We start from the raw sequence: 22425 nt of genomic DNA on the forward strand, positions 1-22425 counted from the left end.
CAGCCTAGACTCGCCTTTGAACTTTCGCGATTGGTTACTGATACAAAGGAAGTGTCCATATATGGATTACATAGCGTGATACAGGAAAAACGGAGCTTTCCAACGGTAGTACACATGTTATGTTTTGGACCACGGTCGCGGGAGTGCATGCAAGGTTAGAATGCTAACTTTTGCTGAATTTAGGAGAAATATACAGGCGCGAGTAGACACAATATAATGAAATAAACACCTAAATGTGTAAATCGGACTTTTTTGTTGTAGTAGTGTGATAGAATACATGCTAAGGTAACATACCAGCTCAAAATCTCGAAAATGATCAGTGCATGAAAAAACGATGTTTTCACCTGCCGTGTCTCGCCTTATACTACACACACACACACACACACACACACACTCGTACCATTACTGTAGCCTAGCCTGGTGCTTACTACTACACACACACACACACACACACACAATCGTACCATTACTGTAGCCTAGCCTGGTGCTTAGTCCGTGCAAGCCGAGAGTGTGGATGTTGGAAAAATGCTCACTTTGCAGAAAAACACCATTCCACAACCAATTAATTATCCTGAAGCCATCAGGAAGCAAGGGTGTGTGTGTGTGTGTGTGGGAGAGAGTGAGGGAGGGAGGGAGGGAGGAAGGCTGTCATAGCAACAGTGCTTTTTCTATCTAAAAATAGTTCTTGAAAAATAACAGAGCATTAATGTAAATTTATGGGTTCAGTGATGGAAGTGTCATTTTTAAGTGCCAATTCAGGGAGTGTGTTATTCACTCACACTGACGAATCAACCCGATCAGGAGAACTGGGTCTGATCTGGTCCCGTTCTGGGGCAGAACTGACGGAACCCATACCAGGTCTGCACACTGTGTTTCCCGGTCACACTAGTACATTACTCCAATCAGCCTCTTCACAAACAGTTTGCTGGGAGAGTTGACTTCATTTTACCAGAGAGGATGCTGGGAGAGAGGATTCCTGTGTTCAGCACTGTAGAGAGAAATTAGTGCATTATCAAAAAAAACAGGAAATGATGCGTTGCACAAGATACAGCATTCCATCTCTGAACATGATGTTAATTTTAGTTTTAGCAGAGACAAGAGAGACAGAGAGAGAGAGAGAGAGAGAGAGAGACGGAGAGTTGAAAAGTATCAGGAATATTTCACTGTCATAATCTCCTCTTGGTTATATAATATTATCTAGAATGAGAAAAACCTATTTTTGAAACCCCATTTGAATATAGTATCTCATTTAAATCTATCCCACAGTAGCTCACAGGATTTTATGGTGATGTCATCGGGTACTTAAAGGATGATTCTCCCTCTAGTGGTAAAAACTAAAACTGCATCAGAGGGACTCCACAATGACACCACCAACCTCCGCAGATGTGTTGACCAGGAGTTAATCTGGAGAAGGAGAATATAAATGACATGAAGAGGGCATTTATATGTGGAAATTACATAAGGGGGGCATTTATATGTGGAAATGACATGAAGAGGGCATTTATATGTGGAAATGACATAAGGGGGGCATTTATATGTGGAAATGATCCAGACCATTTTCCTCTATTTCTGCACCAGGCGAGCGCAGCGAACGCCTAATAACCTCCTCCCATGAACTCCCACACACACACACACAGAGAATGAGTTATTACAGTAGTTATTTTATCAGACAACCCCCAACACACACACACACACACACACACAGAATGAGTTCTTAGTTATTTTATCAGACACCCCCAACACACACACACACACACACACACACACACACACCCTGGTCCCTTTGAGCGAGTGAGCCCTTACATAAAGCTTCTAATACGTAGTCTGCCTGCTTGGCTGCTTGGCTTATGTCACCACTAGCGATTCTGTTTTTGCCATCTCTGCTATAAGAAGAAAGAAAAGGCCGGCCTGTCCAGTCAGCCTGTCCTGCACTGCGGTCAGTTTAGCCTGTATTCCATCTCTCTCTTTCTCTCCCTCTCTATCTCTCTCTCTCTCTCTCTCCCACTCTCTCTCTCTACCTCTCTCCCTCTCTCTCTCTCTCTACACCTCACCCCTCTCTCTCTAACTGATAGCTTATATAAGGCACTAGGTGGGTCTGTTATGCAATGGGGTGGTATGGGATCGGAGGCCCCATAAGAGATCCAATCCAATCCAATCCACTTTATTTATATAGCACAGTTTAAACAAACACAAGGTTCCCACACACACACACACACACACAATCCAATCCACTTTATTTATATAGCAGTTTAAACAAACACAAGGTTCCCAAAGTGCTGTACAGCAAGATAAGAAACACACAAGACACCACAGAAGCACAATAATAGGATAAAGTATTAAAATTAAAAGAGATAAAAACTAACTAAAATAAATAAAAATAAAAAGACATAAAAACTAAAATAAAAGTAAAAAGAGATTAAAAACCAACTCAAATCCAATAAATAAAATAAAATAAAATAAATAAAATATACTGCCCACATAACACATATACATACCATCAGCACACTACCTGGGGTTAAAAGCATTGCAGTAATCCAGCCGGGTGGTCACAAAGGCGTGGATTACTGTTTCAAAGTGCTGTTTTTGAAGGACTGGTTTAATTTTTGCCAGCTGCCTCAACTGGAAAAAGCTTGATTTTACCACAGATTTAATCTGGCTGTCAAATTTAAGGTCAGAGTCAACTTTTACCCCCAAATTTGTCATGATTGGCTTGTGGTACTGTGCTAACAAACCCAGATCAACCAGGGGGGTCACAGTAGTGCCACCAAAGACCATGACTTCAGTCTTTTTTTCATTAAAATTTAAAATCTTAAGAGACATCCAGGCTTTAATGTCATGTAGGCACTCTAGCAATGGCTTAATACTGTAAGCATCTGACTTTTTAAGAGGGACATAAATCGGTGTGTCATCCGCATAGCAATGAAAAGAAATGTCGTGTTTCCTGAGAATTGAACCAAGGGGGAGAAGACAGAGAGAAAATAAAAGAGGGCCAAGCACAGAGCCTTGTGGTACCCCATATGAGAGGGGGACAGTGGAGGACACAGTCACCAACATTAACACAGAAGGTTCGATGTGACAGGTAGGACCTGAACCATTCCAGAGCTGTGCCTCTGATGCCCACCCACTGCTCCAAACAGGCAATCAGGATTTTATGGTCCACTGTATCAAAAGCAGCAGTCAGATCAAGTAGTACAAGGACAATGCAGTAACCAGAGTCAGTAGCTAAAAAGATGTCATTAAAAACTCTTAAAAGCGCTGATTCTTTGCTGTGCAATGTTTTAAAGCCAGATTGGAAGATCTCAATGATATTTTGCTCATTTAAAAAGTCCATGAGCTGGGAATACACAATCTTTTCTAAGATTTTAGACAGAAATGGCAATTTGGATATCGGCCTGAAGTTTGCCAAAATAGTAGAATCCAGCCCAGGTTTTTTTTAACAAAGGTTGCACAACGGCATATTTAAAATGACCTGGAACCACTCCAGAGGTCAGACTGCTATTAATAACTGCAGTAAATGATGGTCCAACAGTCTGAAAAACCTCCTTAAGAAGTCGGGGAGGGACATTATCAACAATACGTATGCCGACAGCCCTCAGCCTCACAAGACAGCCGCTGCGCTTCCCCCGACGTCGGTGGCTTTTTTGCCGAGGCGGTGGAGCTGGAGTGCAGTGCAGGTATGACAGGATATCTGATAGGAAATTCGGTTCAGTTTTCCCCCCGTGATAGTCCAGTTTGAGAAGATCATTGGCTTTGATTCTCAGGCTTAGCAACGTTTGTCGATCATACACCAGCAGAGTAAAAACACAGTAAAAACACACACAACAGGTGGAGCACCTGACGGCATGCCTGACACACTGGCGCCATCTTCTCCGTCTCACTCCGTCAAACATAAAAAAACAGATGTGAGCATCTTGCTGTGTGGGCCGCATAGTGAGCTGAATCTGTTATGGGGAATATGAGAAACTCTTAGTCCCAGTTATGTTTATAGAAACTGTCTGGTTGCTTTGTGCTTTCTCTTCCTCCCTCTCTCTCTCACACACACACACACACACACACACACACACACACACACACACACACACATTTTGAGCGTAATCTGCCCTTATGAAAGATAAATAGCTAGTGTAAACGGCCTGTAAAAGACTAATCACCCTCAGCCCCTGAAGGGAAATGGATTTATGTCACCGGTTGCCATATTAACCATATATGAGAAAAGTTTATAACATTAATCAAAAGGTCCTGCAAAATGTAAACACTGCATTTCATTTTCCAAAGTATTAGTTAAAGATAGAATGTAAAAGATATATTTAATTTAAAGTATTAGTTAAAGATAGAATGTAAAATATATATTTAATTTAAAGTATTAATTAAAACTAGAGTGTAAACACTGCATTTCATTTCCCAAAGCAGAGCAATTCCCAGCAGTCTTTGGTTTCCTGACGGATGCTGTCGTTGTTCCTAGTTTTGTGCTTTGAATTCCACTTTGGCTCAGGAAGATAAACACGCCAGTGGGGTGTTTACTTGGAAATGAATAAATGTGTGTACAGTATATGTGTGTGTCTCTGTGTGTGTGTGTGTGTGTGTGTGTCTGTGTGTGTGTGTCTGTGTGTGTGTTGGTCAGAGAGGAAGTACTATAGGACTACTGTCGTGAGGACGCCCTGGTGTTAATGGGTGTGTGTGTGTGTGTGTGTACCTGATGTTGTATATCAATGGGCTATGATCCAGAGAACTAACTAAACTCTTTAAACCCTGACAGAAGCATTTTAAAGGGGCCATATAATGCAAAACTCACGTTGTCTGTGCTTTTGTACTTCCATTTGGGTCTCTGATGCTTCTACAAACGCTCCAGGTGCGAAACAAAACCGTACGTTGAGTTTTTGTGGGTTAGTTGAGAGAGGTTGATGTCAGAAACTATGTGCTTCTGTGAGCTAGTCAGAAATCTCCCTTATTGAGACATCACAATAGGAGAAATTTGAATATTACTACCCCCAGAGCCATATAGGGCGCTGACTACAGTATGTTACTACCCCCAGAGCCATATAGGGTGCTGACTACCCCCCCCTCCCCCATCTGAACATTCCCACCCACTAGGTTAGGAACTTCCTGTCAAAGATCCTCCATTTTGGTCATAGCCTATCGTTTCCAACAGTGGATAGGCTACACAAAATATCCAAACATATTTTTTACGCACCTGATATCATCCATATTCAAGTATCCAGTACAAACAGAAACTCCCCAGGACACGTCTCGTTCTTTTTTTTTTTTTTGGGGGCTTTTTATGCCTTTAATGTCAGGACGATGAAGAATGACAGAAAGCGAGTGAGAGAGAGTGCCGGACACGTCTCGTTCTTGTTGGCATATTTAAGCAATATGTCACAAATGGGAGAAGGGTTGGTAAACAATATCCCTGAGGCTGTAAAGGCCTGTAGCGTAGCCTACGCTGGAAGCGACCCAGGCCATATAGCCTAGCCTACGCTGCCATCCACTAATAGGCGGCCAATTTCACAAATGCTTTTAAACTCTGGAATAGGCTACATCGACTCTACTGGGCTTATATACCGACCCAAGTAAAGTTTTACCCATTGTCATTTAACATTGTTAGGCCATGTTACATCATACATGGTGTTTAAATATGGGGGGGTGTATTGTGTAACCAAAAACGTAATAACGGCCAGTAATATAATAACTTACATACCCCGGCTGTATTTGTATAAAAAGCTTAATGGATGAGCCAGTGTTATGAGTTTTGTTGAGTACCAATCTGGAGTATGGTAGTATGTTGGTATCAGAGAGGCTTTCAATGATGGAAAGACATTTTATTTTGTCTTTTTTGTTGCTCCATGTAAATTGTGTCCTGCATCTGTGTGTCCCTCTCTGGTCCCCAGGTTGCTGCTTCCATACGAGAGATACTCAAAGGGACAGGAAGAGGGGCCTGGTGTTGAGTTCCGCCCCATCAAGGCGGAGCCAGTGTCCATTGCAGAAAGTACAGATCAAGGCTCCTCCCCCATATCTAGCCATCCCAATTCTGGAGCAGCCCTGAAGCAGGAGCCTCAGAGCGACACCCAACCACAGAGCTCTGTGGTTAGTTAAACAACACATCTCACCAGTTAAACAGCTCACCACTGAGTCAAAATCAACCACAGCCCAAACCATTCGACACTTTATTAAACAAGCACAGTTTAAAGTCGTAATTCAACCACCTATCAGTTGAGGAAGGAGAAAATGGAGAGAGTGGGTTGTTCTGGTCTGTTTGTCACAGAAGCTAAAATGAAACTTGTCCATCAGAGAGAGAAAGCTACACCTTTCACATCAGTAGTGCTGCTTGTAGCACATACAAAATATCAGTGTGTTTTTATTGATGTCATAGCTCCCTCTAGTGTTTGGTACTAGTACTGCATGCAAAGCCAAGTTGACTCACTGTTTCTCCTCTACGTGTGTGTGTGTGTGTGTGTATAACAGGGTTCAGATGACGGTGAAGGTTTGCAGCATTCAGTGCACCTGAGAGATGTGAGCATCAACAGCAAGACAGAGATGGAGGAGGAAGAGGAGGAGGAGCTCAAGGTTACCGTGAAACAAGTAGAAGCTCTCTCCACTCAAGCAAATCACCATGACAACCACCAACCAGCCAATCACATCCACGCGGACCTCTCTCTCCAGACCGACCGAAAGCATCCGTCACCTTCAGTCGCAGACCCATCAGGAAGACTCTGTCACCAGGACGAAGATGCCTCCAGGGGCAGCCTCTCCCAAGGGGAGGCGCGGCCACCCGAAGCCCACTGGCAGGCCTCCTCTCCTGGCCACCACTCTCTGCAGCCCCTGGGTGCCCTGGAGCCCTGTGTGTCTGGTAGCATCCCTGAGAGGGAGATGGAGCCGGAGGGTCCTGTGAGGGAGGCAGCTGAAGGCTCTCCACCTGGAGCTCTGATACGCTCCCGAGGCCTGGAGGGGTCACCCCCAAACGCCCACAGCGGGGCTCTGACCAGCTCCCGAGGCCTGGAGGGGGCGCCCCCAAATGCCCACAGCGGGGCTCTGATACGCTCCCGAGGCCTGGAGGGGGCGCCCCCAAACGCCCACAGCGCCCCTTACTTCAGCACCCCTCACAGTGTCCTGTCCCCCCTGGCCAAGAAGAAGCTGCTCTCCCAGGTGTGCGCGGGTGGGGGGTGTGCGCCCCAAAACTACCCCACGGCGCCCCCTGCTGCTGCTCGCTCAGACGTGACGGCGCGTGGGGGCAGCTGTAGCTGGGGCGTCGTCTCCAGCACGCTTGACCCTGTCGGCCAGCAGGGGGCGCCACCTGCTCACCCCTCCAGCCCAGAGACGGCCTCCGCCGCACGGCCCTCCGTCATCCAGCACGGCCAGAGCTCCAGGCCGCCGTGCCGCACCGCCCCCGGGGAGAGGACCCCCCCAGCAGGCCCCCCAGGGGAGAGGACCCCCCCAGCAGGCTCCCCAGGGGAGAGGACCCCCCCAGCAGGCCCCGAGTCCTGCCGCAGGGACGAGGCTTCTCCGCAGGCACATCTGCTGCCCACAGCTACCCACGAGCAGGTCCTGGAATGCGTGCAGATGAGGACCTGTGAGGAGACTGTGGCCTCTGGACACAGGGCACAGGTGTTCTACTCGTCCCCACACCTGCAGAGCCTCGACCGCCACACCAAGCACCGACTCAGCCAGCAGCACCATCGCCAGCATCAGCACCTGGGAACGCAGGTGCAGGTGTGTCCGTCCAGGGCCGGGGCGACAGGTGAGATCGCTGGGGCTGCACAGAACATTCCAGATGTGGTCATCGATGAGAGGTACTCGACGCAGCCCCTGCCAGCACACCTCGGACACCACGGAACGTCCGTGAACATGCAAGCGGCCGACGAACCAGCCGGCCTGAGCCCTCGTAAGACGCCGCCTGCCAAGGGTCATAACTATCCCACAATGCACGGGGACTGCAGAGTGCCCGCTCCCATACAGCTGGGCCTAGATGCCCATGGCATATCCTGCCACAGGTTCCCAGTGCCCATCCGAAATGCCAGCCTGGCCTATAAGGTGTCCGTGCCCGCGGGCGTCAGTGGCACGGGAGGAGTGAAACGACCCGGTGGTCTCTGGCAGACATCAGAGACTGTCCGAGGAGTCCGGCGCCCCCTAGAGGGTCCAGAGCGCAGGGCGCCTCCTGCAAAGACTCGAGCGCTGTGCCCGCGTCTCCCTGGACGGCAGTGGTCAGCGCCCGCGGGCTCGGGGGGGTGTGCCCGCGTCTCTGAGCGGCAGGGGGAGGAAGCGGCGCCCGCTGAGCCCGCGCGGGCTGTGCACCTAAACAGCTACTCCTCGCAAGGCCACCGGTGCCCCCAGCACGCACGCCACCTGGGCGGCCTGTGCCCCGCGGGCACCTTTGGGGCGCAGGAGGGGGCCTGCGAGGGGCCCCGGGCGGTAGGGTACCCCCCTCCGCACCCGCTGGCCTTCCTCAAGAGCCGAGGGGGCACTGTGGCGACGGGGGTGGCACCCCCGTTTGTGCTGCATGCCCTGATGATGCAGGGGCAGCTGGTGAGGTCGCCCGCCCAGACCTTCGTCCACCAGGCGTCCTCTGCCCACAGAACGGGGCGCTTCAGTGAGCCCACGCCCCATGGCATGTACCCACTGCGCCCGTTTAACCCGCCTCACACACACCCTGCGCCCCAGCTGCCCGCTGTTCAGCCCAACACACAACTCTGATACACACACACACACACACACAAATATGTGCATACACACACATATACATACTATATATATACACACATACGTTTGTGTACACACGCATATATGTACATATACACAAGCTTCACACATCTCATGAATGTCTTACAATAAGAGGCATTAGTGACGGTGTGACCTTGAACTTGAAAACACTGTGTCATCTAAAGCCTACAAATAAAACAAAAAGCCTTATATCTTAGGACTGTCTGAGTGGCTTAAGCCTTATATCTTAGGACTGTCTGAGTGGCTTAAGTCTTATGTCTTAGGACTAACTGTGTGTCAAGAAGCCTTATATCTTATATACTGTCTGAGTTGGGTGCCTCCTGAACAGGAACAGCTTCAGTAGACACACCGTGCTTTGTTGGATCAGATGATCTCCCTTTGGACTCACATGATCTCCATTTAGACTCACATGATCTCATGATCTCCATTTATCTCCATTTGGACTCACATGATCTCATGATCTCCATTTGGACTCACATGATCTCCCTTTGGACACACATGATCTCCATTTGGAGATCTCCATTTGGACTCACATGATCTCCATTTGGACTCACATGATCTCATGATCTCCATTTGGACTCACATGATCTCAAGATCTCCCTTTGGACTCACATGATCTCATGATCTCCATTTGGACTCACATGATCTCCATTTAAACTTACATGATCTCATGATCTCCCTTTGGACTCACATGGCCACCACAGCTCATCCGTATTTCTCACGTGTGTCTCGAGGTGGTCTCACGTGGGGATGTGGGGATCGATGTGTAGTTTCCCACCGATGTACCAAGACTGACTGAAGTTGGACATGGTCTTCAGAAACAGAATAAACCAGGTTGTGGGCCAGCTCTGGGCCGCATCTCCCCCAGCACACCAGAGTTTCAGCCAAACCAGTGCAAGAGGAAGGTGTCTGTTCAGTAAGAGACATTATTAAGTGGATAACCAGTGCAAGAGGAAGGTATCTGTTCAGTAAGAGACGTTATTAAGTGGACAAATATGATTGCTGATCTTTTGTGGAGGCGATTATTGGACTTGCACTGTTAAACTCCAAACAAACACTTCATTAGCAGCATATTGTCTAGGAATGTCATATTAAAGGTTTTCTTGAAGGAAAATGTTTGTGTCTGTGTTTACTCGTGGTATGTGCAATCAACAACATGGTAAAATGTGGGGATATATCACTTTATATATATATATATATATTACTACAATATATTACTACAATGCTCTGAAGTGACAATAATAATCTATAAATAATATGTCAATTTATAAGGGCCAGTTTCCTCACAGTAATTTGGGTTACGTGCTCATCAATGGGTGGCAGACAGGGATCCAACACACAACATGCTCTGGCTACTCCATGCTCCCCCTTATCCACTACACTACCAACACACACACACACACACGCCCTGCCCCTTATCCACTACACTACCAACACACACACACACACACCCTGCCCCTTATCCACTACACCAGGGATTCCCAAACTGTGGTACGCATAGCAACGGTGGTACGCGAGCTGCCACTAGGGGGTGCGTGAGATGAAAAGGGCAATGTCGGAAAGGAGCTAAAAATGATTAATTAATTAATAATCCAATTAGTTAATAAATAATACATCTCGAATCGGATTATAATGATATGGAAACGTGAAAAGAAAATTTTCTTTAAAGGAAATCATTTGTAAACTCTATAGTAGGCTATGTTTTCATTAAAAAATTAGCTACCCACAATGCACGTGATTTCCTGCGGGTAGCCAGAATATCTGGCACGTTAGTTTTGTGGAAGTATGGGCTAGGTAGAAGGCTACGCAAACATGGAAAACTGGCTAAAGAGAGGGAGACTGTCCAAAAGGCCTAATTAAAGCGATCGAAGAGGAGAAGCGAAAGAAACAGAGCAGGAGACAGGTAACGATAGGATGGGGGCAGAATGATGAGGGTGGAGGCGGCTCAGGAGCGCAGGGGGATAAAAGAAAGGACGAGACAGAAAAGACTGTGCGAAGAAAACGAAAAGTATGATGAGACATATAGGCTTCACATGCATGCACGGATCTACGGGGTGGCAAAGGGTGGCAGCTGCCACCCCTGAGACACAGTCTTGCCACCCCTGTTGCCACCCCATTTATAAATCAGATAATATTTTTTTAAGTATATTTTATGTTCATACATGTTGGTCTGAGAACTGTGAGAAGGTGTGAAACCCGCACCAAACTCCTCTCAAACAGAAATCGCCGATTTAGAATCCCCCACCCCCTAACAATGGTTTCACCCATAACCATCAGGCAGTGACCCCCGCGAAATTTCACCATTGGCAGCAGGTTGCATAGTGCATGCAACTAGGTGTCAACTGTCTCTACAACAAAGTGGTAAGTTTGACCACCAAGTCGAAAAAGTCCATAATCAGACCCATAGTCAGTCCATAATCAGTTAACCCGGCAACAACCTCACTGTTAGTCTACGTTATTTACATCCGCAAGACTTTGTCTCATCGAATTTTTCGATGATGGTCAGGTCAGATAGGCTAATAAGGGCATGCTCGTGCGTAGCTTAACGTTAGTCTATTTCTGTGTGTCGCTAGTTTATAACCTTTGATTGTAAATTCTGCTGTCGATGTCAACCCATTAATACACGTTATAATTCAACATGGGTTCTCAAAATTGTCATGCATCCACTTTCCCAACATCTATGACTATCCAATTTTGGTAGACATGTCAAATCAAACTAGAATATCTAGTCGGCGTCAAGCATTTTTCTTTTTCCTTTATTTTCATATGGTGTAAATCAAGTGACATATAGTAATGTCCGTTCTTGAGCATTACTGAGCCTTTGGCACTCTGCATGAATTTGAGATCTTCAGCAGACATCTCTTTCTTTTCATCATATTTCCTCTCGGGAAAATCATGATAGTACTGCTGTACCAGTAAATCCTTCAACTCTGTCACAGAGATGTGGTTTGCAGTTAAAGTTGGCAATCTTGAAGACTCCTCAGCAGTGCAAGAGTTGAGTGGTCCATTGATCACCCATCCAAACACCGTCTTGACTGCATAAGGGCCACCGTCTTCGGCATTGATAATCTGCCATGGTTCAAGGGCTCTTCGGGTATTGGCTCCTATAAGAAGATCAATGTCCGCTTCAATCTCAAGTAAAAGTACAGTTACAGTACATGACTGAAATTCTACTCAATCACAATAAGTAAAAGTACTATTTTCAAACAAACCCTACTCAGAGTAGGCTACTAGACTAGACGTTTGATGATGTCAAAGCACATCACATACAGTATGAAGCTTAGTGCATGAGATGTAATTGCTTAGATTCCAGTTAAATCTTCCAGTTTCATTGGGTGATAGATTTCAATCATTTGCTGGTAGATGAACCAACAAGCTGAGGCCAGCACAGGAGTTTGTGTCCTCAAAAAATTAACATGTTGCTTGTTCACTCGTATTTGAGGTTGTTTCTTAATAGGAGATTTATAAAAGTACTTTAATACAGTAACTATACATGTACTTCATTATTCACCACTTTGTGAGTGAGTGAGTAGCCTAGATTGTGAATGGCAAAACATAATTTGGCACTAAAGATAAGGGACTGAAAACAGAATGATTATCATTTAGGTTCGTTCTGAGCAAAAACATTATTTGATATCATAATATTATAATACCTAAATAATATTAGGTCTTAAAAATGCTTGATAGCCTAACTTCAGGCACAGAAAATGTCCTTGCTTTAAGCCTTGCAATAGCTTAACCTATGTATGGTGCTACCAACTGCATGACAGGCCTTTAAATATTTGCCTAGTGTCTCTGGTATCTTATTTCACAAATTGTTTCAGTAATTTAGAATACATACTTGGAAAAGGCAGTTAGATAGTGTTGGATATTAATATTATTTTTTTTATCAACTAGTTGTTCTAGCCAATTATGCAGGGGAGATACCGATTCATAACATCTGACTAAATTCATCTTAAAGGGTCTGGGGAACACTGGGGGCAGGTGACTTTCCAAGCCTATGGAGTTTTGAATAATATTCAAACAAAGGTTAATCGGAATGATACATTTTATCTCAAATTGAAAATGACGTTTTCACTCCGGAACAAGTGAAATTGGGTTTGCTCCCGTTTTCAGTTACGTCCTTCCAAAAACTGTGTTCGTTTCCGGTTTTTATTTTCATTCTTTGAACCGTTTCTAATCCCTGCTAAAGATATTTGGCCTTTAATTGTAGTGGGGGTTGAAGTAAAAACCTTCCAAAGAATTAAATAATTGAATTAGATACCCATACCCAGTACTTAGTTACTGTCCACCAGTGTGTGTGTTTGCATGTTTATTAGTGAGATGGTAGATTAATAATTACATTCTTGTTATGGACATTTTAAATTGTTTTATAATAAATCCAAAAAGAATGTTTTGACTAAGAAGGTACTTACTTGACTGAGTCTTTATTGAATCAGATGGAAATGTTTTGACAGTCACAGTCATGGTTACCATTGCAACAATCCTGCATTAGAATCTTGTTTCCATTCAGATAACCTAAATCTACTGATGGCTTATTTTGTATGACTAAATTTGTCCATATTCCCTCAAAACTCACTAGAAGACATAATTTGAGGGGTCATGTTTCAATCCAGATAACCTAAATCTGTTGATGGCTTATTTTATAAATGTGTCCATATCAGTGGCGGCCGGTGGTTAAAAAATAACGGAGGAAGGAATGTCCGCTTGATTGGTGTTCGTGGCAAATGTGAGGTTGTGATGGTGTTGGTGGCAAATGTGAGGTTGTGATGGTGTTCGTGGCAAATGTGAGGTTGTGATGGTGTTGGTGGCAAATGTGAGGTTGTGATGGTGTTGGTGGCATATGTGAGGTTGTGATGGTGTTGGTGGCAAATGTGAGGTTGTGATGGTGTTGGTGGCAAATGTGAGGTTGTGATGGTGTTGGTGGCAAATGTGAGGTTGTGATGGTGTTGGTGGCATATGTGAACAATAGAGTAGGCTACAGTATGTAGGCCGACTACCCAGACACATTTATGGCAGCAGTATGTACTATGTAGCATTTTAACTGGCAATGTTGTGCAATAAATGCTGTTCTGACATTCCCAGGGGGGGGGTCTGACCTAAGGAGCTAGGCTAACATGCAGCAGCCAGAAAAGTTGTGGGTTCAATTCTTGGCTTCCACCATTGTGCATTTGAGCAAGGCACTTAAACCCAAATTCCTCCAGGGACAATGGACTTTGTAATATAATTTAAATATATGTCACTTTGGATAATAGTGCTAAATTATTAAATGTAAATGTAAATAAATGTAAATTTAGGTCTGGGAAGTCAGGGAAGATATGTAGGTCTAGTTATGAAATACTGTTTTCCAGATGTGCAAAATTATGGAAAGTCTGGAGGTTTTGCTCAATGTAATACATTGGCAGAAAAGTTCATAATACTAAAAATAGACACTTGTTTTATAAAACCATGTAACTATTTACCATTAAAAAATAGACCTTAAATGTGGTTATTTGTAACATGCTATTGTTTTTAAAGCCAAATCGCTATAATATAAAGATTAATATAAATATAATCGCTATAATATATTTAAATATAAATAAATCGGTGAAAACAAGAACATATTAACAAGATGTTGTTATAAAACAATTGTTTAGTTAAGGCATAACTTGGATGATTATAACAATGCATAACTATCCAAAAATGTTTTATCACCAAGTGAACTGTCCACGTATGTGACAGGCCAGCAGTAGGCTGTTGTTATCTCTGTGCTAACGTTACCAGTTAGCCATGAGTATTTGTCTGACTATGTAGCATTCAGTACACTAGCCTTACCATCTTGTTTTGGAATATGAATTTTTGGAACTGGTCTTCCTGCTATGATCCTAACCTTCGCAGTGTATTTGAATGTATAAAAGTTTTGAGATTGTCCTCTGATTCCATTGTACTGTTTATTTGCAAAAAACAAGCTTTCCGTTCAACACAAGATTCTTAGCTGTATGACTGTACAGTGTTTTCCATACATTAACTAATCTGTGACGGGGCGCCATGAAATAAAAATCGTCCGCCACATATAAATATTATATGTTTAATTTAATTTAAATTAAATATAAGATCAAATCCTTGCATTGCCTTTTTACGCACGCAGCCTTTCCTTCCCCCGCCCCGCTCTCTCTCGTAGTCCGCTGCCACTCCTCTGCACATTTAACAAAATATTCACGATTGTTGAAGAATTGTTGTTGCCACATAGAAGCATTGCATAGAAGACGTCTGGCTAAATTGCTATTAAATCCGCTTAGCATTGTGACCATGCTGTGCAAATTTGTTCAAAACTGCTGCATTGAAGTAACTCTGCAAATGTTTTGAGTAAATTGTCACATGACCAGAGCTGTTTACTTCCTGGTTGCACCTTGAGAAGAGGATGACGGCCTCACAGCTCCCAAATAAAAGGTTTTTAAAGTATGTTAAAATAAACATAGGACCATTTTTTTTTGTACACATGGTCTTTAAGGTGTCTAGTTATGATATATACATTTATAATTATTCAAATGTCTTTGGTGTGTTTGCAGAATGAGTAAACATGTTAACGGTCACAATAGTGACCGGTGGGATAGAATGTTGTATCTAGATGCACACATACTTCTACACCTACAAACACACACACATACATATACTCATACATACCCACATACAGAGACATACACACACACATGCACACACTCACACACAGATACACACACACATACATACTCACACACACATACACACAGATATACACCCTCACACACACAGACATACACTCACACACATACACATATTCACATATTCACACACACACAGACACACACACTCACAGACATACACACACACACACACATTCACACCCACCCACACACACACACACACACACACACATATTCACACACACACACACACACACACACACACACACATATTCACACATGCACACACACACATACACATATTCACACACACAGACATACACACACACTCACATACACACAAATATACACACTCACACATACACACACACACAAATACACACATAGACACACAAATACACACATACCCTGTATACACACACACACACAGATATACACTCACATACACAGATATACACACTGAGACATACACACTCACACACACACAGACACACTCACACACACATAAATATATGTTTATTTTATTTATATATATGTGTGTGTGTGTGTGTATGTGTGAGTGTGTATATGTGTTTTAGTTTAGTTTGTTTATTTGTCCTTACATAGGAAATTTGTTTTCACATACCATACAAGCCTCACAGACATGAAATACATAGGTACACACAGTTACGGTTCTTCACCCACCACCCTGTTACCACATACCCCACCCACATAGATGTTAACAGCACATATACAGCACATATATCACAACAGCACATATACAGCACATATACATCACATTACAATACAATGCTCTGTTCTTGGTGAATTTACTGTTGAGATCTGATAGATTAGGGGTGGGGAGGCCTATTGCTTTGGCTGCGGTATGAGTGATGCGTGTGAGTCTGTTTCTGTTGGCAGAAGTTAGCATGTTGAAAAAGCAGGGAAGGCAGTAGAGGAGGATGGGCTGGACTATGCTTTTGTACAGAAGGAGCAGGTGACAGGGGGCAACAGAAAGTGATCTGAGCTTACGGATGGCATAGAGTCTCTGTTGACTGCGTTTTTGTATGTCAGTGGTGTGTTGCTCAAAGCTGAGTTTATTGTCCAGGGTGAGTCCAAGGTATTTTAAACAGTCCACTATTTCTACGGTGTCGTTGTTGATGCAGGTGGGGTTGTGGATTGTGTCAGATGGTGTTCTGGTGTTGGTGATTACAAGTTCCTTGGTTTTACTGATGTTAAGCTGAAGGTAGTTGTCAGTGCACCATTGTGTGAGGTGGGAAATGGAGTCTTGGTATGCAGATATGGAGTTATCGTCATTGAGAAGTGCAAGTACAGCAGTGTCATCAGAGTATTTGAAGTATGTGGTGATGGGTGTGGGACTGACGCAGTCATTGGTGTAGAGGGTGAAGAGGAAGGGGCTTAGGACCCACCCCTGCGGGGCGCCGGTGTTAATTGTGGTGAGTGGTGATGTGACTGTATTAATCTTGACGGCTTGTGGTCACTGAGGAAGTTGTGGGTCCAGTGGATGAGGGTCGGGGGGACGTGCAGGTGGTGGAGTTTGTTGATCATCAGGTGGCGTTGGATGGTGTTGAAGGCAGAACTGAAGTCAATGAAGAGTAATCTGGCGAAGTTTGTAGGTGTTTCAAGATGTTGGAGGAGGGAGTGGAGGAGACATGCCACAGCATCCTCCGTCCCTCTCCTGGCCTTGTAGGCAAACTGGTGGCTGTCCAGCTGTGGGCTGACAACTGGGAGGAGGGTTCTGAGGATCAGTTTTTCCAGGCATTTCATGATTATTGAGGTGAGTGCAACTGGCCGGTAGTGGTTGAGTTCGGAGGGGCGGGGTTTCTTGGGTATTGGTATAATAGTAGAATAATAGCACTGGTACAGTAGCGGTTTTGTATGACTCGGCAAACAGTGAATAGATGGTGGGGGAGAGCTCAGCTGCGCAGTCCCTTAGCACCCGGGCAAGGATGCCGTCTGGACCCGGAGCTTTCCCAGGCTTGCATCTCCTCAGCTGCTGACGCACGTCCTCAGTTGTAAATGGGACCTGGGGGTCTGGTTCCAGGGTAGGAATGGCCTCCAGTAGAGTCCTACAGGTGTCTGAGTGGTCCACTGTGTCGAATCTGGAGTAGAAGTTGTTTAATTCTATGGCAAAAGAGCTTGGGTCTGATTTATCCTGTAGTTTGTGTTTACTGTTCAGTCCTGTGAGTGTTCTTATTTTTTGAAAGGCTTGTTTTGTGTTCATGGTGCTGAATTCATGCTCTAGTCTGTCTTTGTATTCGAGTTTAGCCTTGAAAATGTCATTTTTTATTTGCCGGTTTGCCGGTTTATGTCTGGAGTGTAGTCAGTCCTGCCTCCTAAAGGCCTCCCGCTTCTCCCTCATTCTGAGTTTGATGTGTTTAGTGATCCAGGGTTTAGAGTTCGGAAATGTCCTGATGGTCTTTGTTGGTATGATTGTGTCAACACAGAATTGTATATAATCCGTGATGACAGGGACCCTTTCCTCCAGATTCCCCTCAAAGACACAGCAGTCCGTGCAGCTCCGCCGTGGCGTACTCCGACCACTGGTTGGCGCTGTGGGTCTCAGGCTTCTCTCGTTTCAGAGCCTGTCTGTAGAGCGGAAGTAGGGTGATGACGTTGTGGTCTGCGAAACCGAGTGGCGGGTGAGCACGGGAGGTGTACGCGTTGTTAATGTTCCCATAACACAGGTCCAGTGTGTTCTTCCTCCTAGTTGGAATGTCCACGTATTGTTGGAAGGAGGGTAGTGAACTGTCAAGCCTGCAGCTGTTAAAGTCGCCCATAATGAACACCAGAGCAACTACTGCATGTAGTTGTGAGAGTTAGTGTATATGGTCTGTTTGTGTGTGTGTGTGTGTGTGTGCGTATATATATATACATGTATTTATATATATATATATATATATATATATATATATATATATATATATATATATAATTATATACATACATGTATTTAAATATATATATATATATATATATATATACGCACACACACACAATATGCACACTAACTCTCACACCCCATGCAGATACACACACACAGACCATATAGACTAACTCTCACAACTACATGCAGACACACACGCATGCACAGACATACACATTCAGGGTTCCATTTTAACGAGCCGAAGCTCCTGGTAAATAAACAATGTTTACATATTTTTCATATTTATTATTGCCATTGGTCTCAGTGTTCATATCAGTTTGAAAAGTCCTGTCAGAATACCTTTATTATAACAAAAAAACAATTTGAGCAACCTTTAATTGAGTATTCGCATATTATCCACAATTGTGACCGGTAATAAAACTCACTTTTTCATCTACTTTTCTACATTTTAAAAAAAAAAAAATTATTGATTACTTCAAAGGGTTGCTAATAACACATGATTTGCATATTTGCATGTCTGGGAATAATTTGGGTTTAAATGGGTTAAGCGCTTCTTATGTGGTATGATTTGTAGTGTATTTATTTATTTTCATTAGGCTATTGATTGAATTCACATTGTTGTTTATTATTGCTATAGTCTTGTCTAGTAGTCTTTCCAACTTTTTAAATTGTTTTCTATTAAATTGAACTATTGTATAGTTGTTATTTGTATGTTGCCACATTGGTGACCATTTGGTTTTTTTTATCAGGGTAAGCACTAGTTCTGCTTAAAAAGAGCACTGATCAAATTCTACAGAAGAGGAAGGGTGGAACAGTGCGTCATTTCTCAGAGATAATGACTAATCTGTACATCAGCTTTTTGCAATTGGTATTTTATAATTCCATGGTATTCTACAACTTTCACATACAGTAAACGATGGTCAAGCCAGTATTTTCTTGCTAATTCTCTGTCACCAAATGTCTGCCCTCAACTGAGATCATCTCACCTCTACACTTCCTCTCTCAGACAGATAAAGGTGCAGTGAGGGATTATAAAGTGAGTTAAAGGTGCAGTGAGGGATTATGAAGTGAGTTAAAGGTGCAGTGAGGGATTATGAAGTGAGTTAAAGGTGCAGTGAGGGATTATGAAGTGAGTTATACTGTATTATACAACAAGTGGGTTCTATTGAACTATTTATTTGTTTCTGATTGGCCGTGAGATGTTTCAACTCAGACCTTGCACAGCTAATAATAAATCACTCCGCGATACAATGCGAAGATTCGACACAATGTTCTCATATCCCAGCTCTCCACTATTTTAAGCAATGGGTTACTCCTTAGCAAACCATAACGAAACAGTGCTTCACCACATCTGTGGATTAAGCCACACAGTCAACTCAATGTAAGTAAGATAAACAAGGATGCTAATTGTTCTCAGTATTGCCCGCATTGTGTATAATATGATTGTCACTTGGAGGAGACTTGTAGATAACTAACGTTAGCATAGTTAGCTAACCGCTGCTAGCGTGCTAGCATCGTCACGTCAGAAAAGCATATGGGGCGGTGCACAGTAGTGTAATATTTATTCACCATAAATTAATAAAGTTGAGTGGTTCTGCAATGTAGGCTATGTTTCCGTTTTTTTGCAGTACCATATCCCTTACATGACATGGCCCAGCATCCTTGTAACATGCATGCAGCAAAGCTAGATATGAATGTGATTTCAGCCGACTTTCAACATTTCTTTCAATTAAGACGCGAAAAACCACAAAGACCCGTAACGAGGGATCTGGAATGTATATAGCATGTATATGATCGTGGGATTGGTCATGGATATTCCCACGGCTGTTGTTGCCTGCGCTACTCGGTCTCCGGCCTCGTGGCTACGGCCGAACAACACCCGTGGGAATATCCATGACCAATCCCACTCTCACTCGTGCTATATTGCTTAATCGTCCTGTAGGAAGTTCTATTGGAAATTTTGGCTTTGCATTTTACCCATTCGGGCGTAGTGTACACAGTACACACACACACACACACACTCTCGTTAGAAGCACACCTACACTAGGAGCACACACACACACACACACACACACACACACCGAGCAGCAGACAGCCTTTAATCAGATACTTTTGTGAACAAAAATGTACATTATATTATAACCAAGGACCAAACAAGACACACCAGAGAGGTAGTGACGTGGAAAATTAACCACTTCCCGAACCTCCAATCCAACTAGCACTCTGATGTCAAAGACCCGCAGGAGATGCTGAAGACTGTTGATCCTTTATTCACCGTATTGCAGTGAGAATACAATCCAAACATAGTCTAGACTGAACTGTCAGGCAATAGAGTGATGAGATCTGATCTGACTGCGCCTGAGTTCTGTCTTTTATGCTCCTCGGGGCCTGAGAGGCGTCTCCCTCTCCAGGAACGTCATCAGGCCCCTTTTAGCCAATCAGAATATTTTGGGACTTGAGATATTGGTGGAAAACCCCTCTCGTTTGCATAACAAAGGTTATGGGGACGCTGGTGAGACACGCCGCTCCGTCTGGCATCATGTTTTTGTTTGTTTTTGTTTGTTTTTATGTAATGTTCGTAATTTTATGTAATGTTCTGTTCATTTTTTATTTATTTTTTTCAAGTTAAATGTTTTCACCCTTTATTTACGTTATTTTCTATAGTTTTGTGTTATTCTTGGTCCTTTTTTCTGGCTGACAACTAACGGTTACGTTAGTTTCTATTCGACTGGGCTGATGAACTTGCCTTGACTAGCCGTCCCTCTTCCATCTGATGCTGCACATCCTCTGTCTGGACTCGTCTGGACGGAAAGATTGCTCAGGGCAATGGGCCTACTCTGCGAGAGATCTGCAGCTGCTACGACCACCGAGCTACGGCTGACCTGCGAGCTGCCATAACGTTAACGTATAGCCTCTGATGCTGGGTGCCTGCAGTCTGGATTGAGTGCTGAAATGGGGAGCTCTGATGGCGACGTCGGGAACCATGAAGCAACAAACGGTCCTTGCTAAAGCCACCGAGCTGATCAGCAGGAAGATCGGCCATCATGACTTCAGACTGTTGTTCTGCTCTGCTCTCCAGCCAGTAAATTCTCTGAGTTGGTCAGTGAAAGAACTTTGTTGGTCTTGCACTGGCAGTTTCACGCGGGTCATCATTGCCCTTGGACCTTTTCAGCCGGTTGGAAATTGGACTAATTTTAACATGATTATTATTTTATTTATTTATTTTCAATTTGCTGTGTTGTCTGTATGTCTTAGTGTCACGGGAACGCCGACAACAGGGTTGCCATGCCAACTTCCTCAACCCCAAATGAGGACCCCCCCAAAAAAAAAAAAAAATAATAATATATATATTCACTTCCAATGTGGGACCCCAAATATATACAATATATATTGTATATATATATGAATATACAATTCAAATGGTAATGTTTTTATGTTATTTTTATTTTAGGTTTTTATTTTATACACTTTTATACACAAGAAATACTACCGATTTGATGCTGATGGTGCACTGTCACTTTAAGAGCACTGTCTACACAGTAGGCCTATTCATAATATTTTGCCAGCTCCATTCAAATATAGCCTATGGCTAGTCGTCCACAAACTCTAACTCTTTGTGCCACATTTATTAACAATGATAAGTAGGCTATATTAAGTTGGTATAAACAACCTTAATTCCTGTGGAAATAGAAGCATGTAATGATGCTAGCTTGATATTTTCTGTTTGCAATTAAAAGTGAATTATGAACCGATAGCCACCTAGCTATCTGAGTGGAAAGCGTTTCAATTGGCATAGCCTATTCATGTAAATGCTTAGTTTAAGGGAAACGGATTATTGAAGACTTCAAGACTCACCAATTCAATTCCATTACACAAAGGCAAAGACCACTCTTCATATTCTATCAGTCCAAATCATAAATATTCAGTAGTGTGAACCGGATAACTCCGCAATCTCCTCGCGTTGTTTTCGTTCTCATGATTTCCTTCATGATTTTCCGCCAAAATGTAACCATTTTTTATAGTATCATCTGACACCTCAGTGCTCCCAATACAATCATCCCACCCCATTTTGGATGTCTATGGAAGTTACCAAATATAGTGTTTTTCCCTATAAAGGGGCTGTTTGCTCTTGATGCTTGCTGTACATATCCCCTTGCAAAAAAG

The 22425-nt window shown here is 43.6% G+C and overlaps 1 protein-coding gene across 1 annotated transcript in view; it reads left to right on the forward strand.

Moving 5' to 3' along the window:
• The window catches only part of LOC125311932 (AT-rich interactive domain-containing protein 5B-like), a 75570-nt gene extending 65744 nt beyond the window's left edge, over positions 1–9826 (forward strand). Inside the window, exons 10-11 of the mRNA XM_048270330.1 lie at positions 5886–6081; positions 6460–9826. Coding sequence (XP_048126287.1) covers positions 5886–6081; positions 6460–8685 — 2422 coding nt within the window. The 3' untranslated portion in view covers positions 8686–9826. The remainder of the gene's footprint in view (positions 1–5885; positions 6082–6459) is intronic.
• The last annotated feature ends 12599 nt before the right edge of the window (positions 9827–22425 follow it).

This window comes from Alosa alosa, chromosome 18, assembly GCF_017589495.1.
Source record: "Alosa alosa isolate M-15738 ecotype Scorff River chromosome 18, AALO_Geno_1.1, whole genome shotgun sequence".
NCBI lineage: Eukaryota > Metazoa > Chordata > Actinopteri > Clupeiformes > Clupeidae > Alosa > Alosa alosa.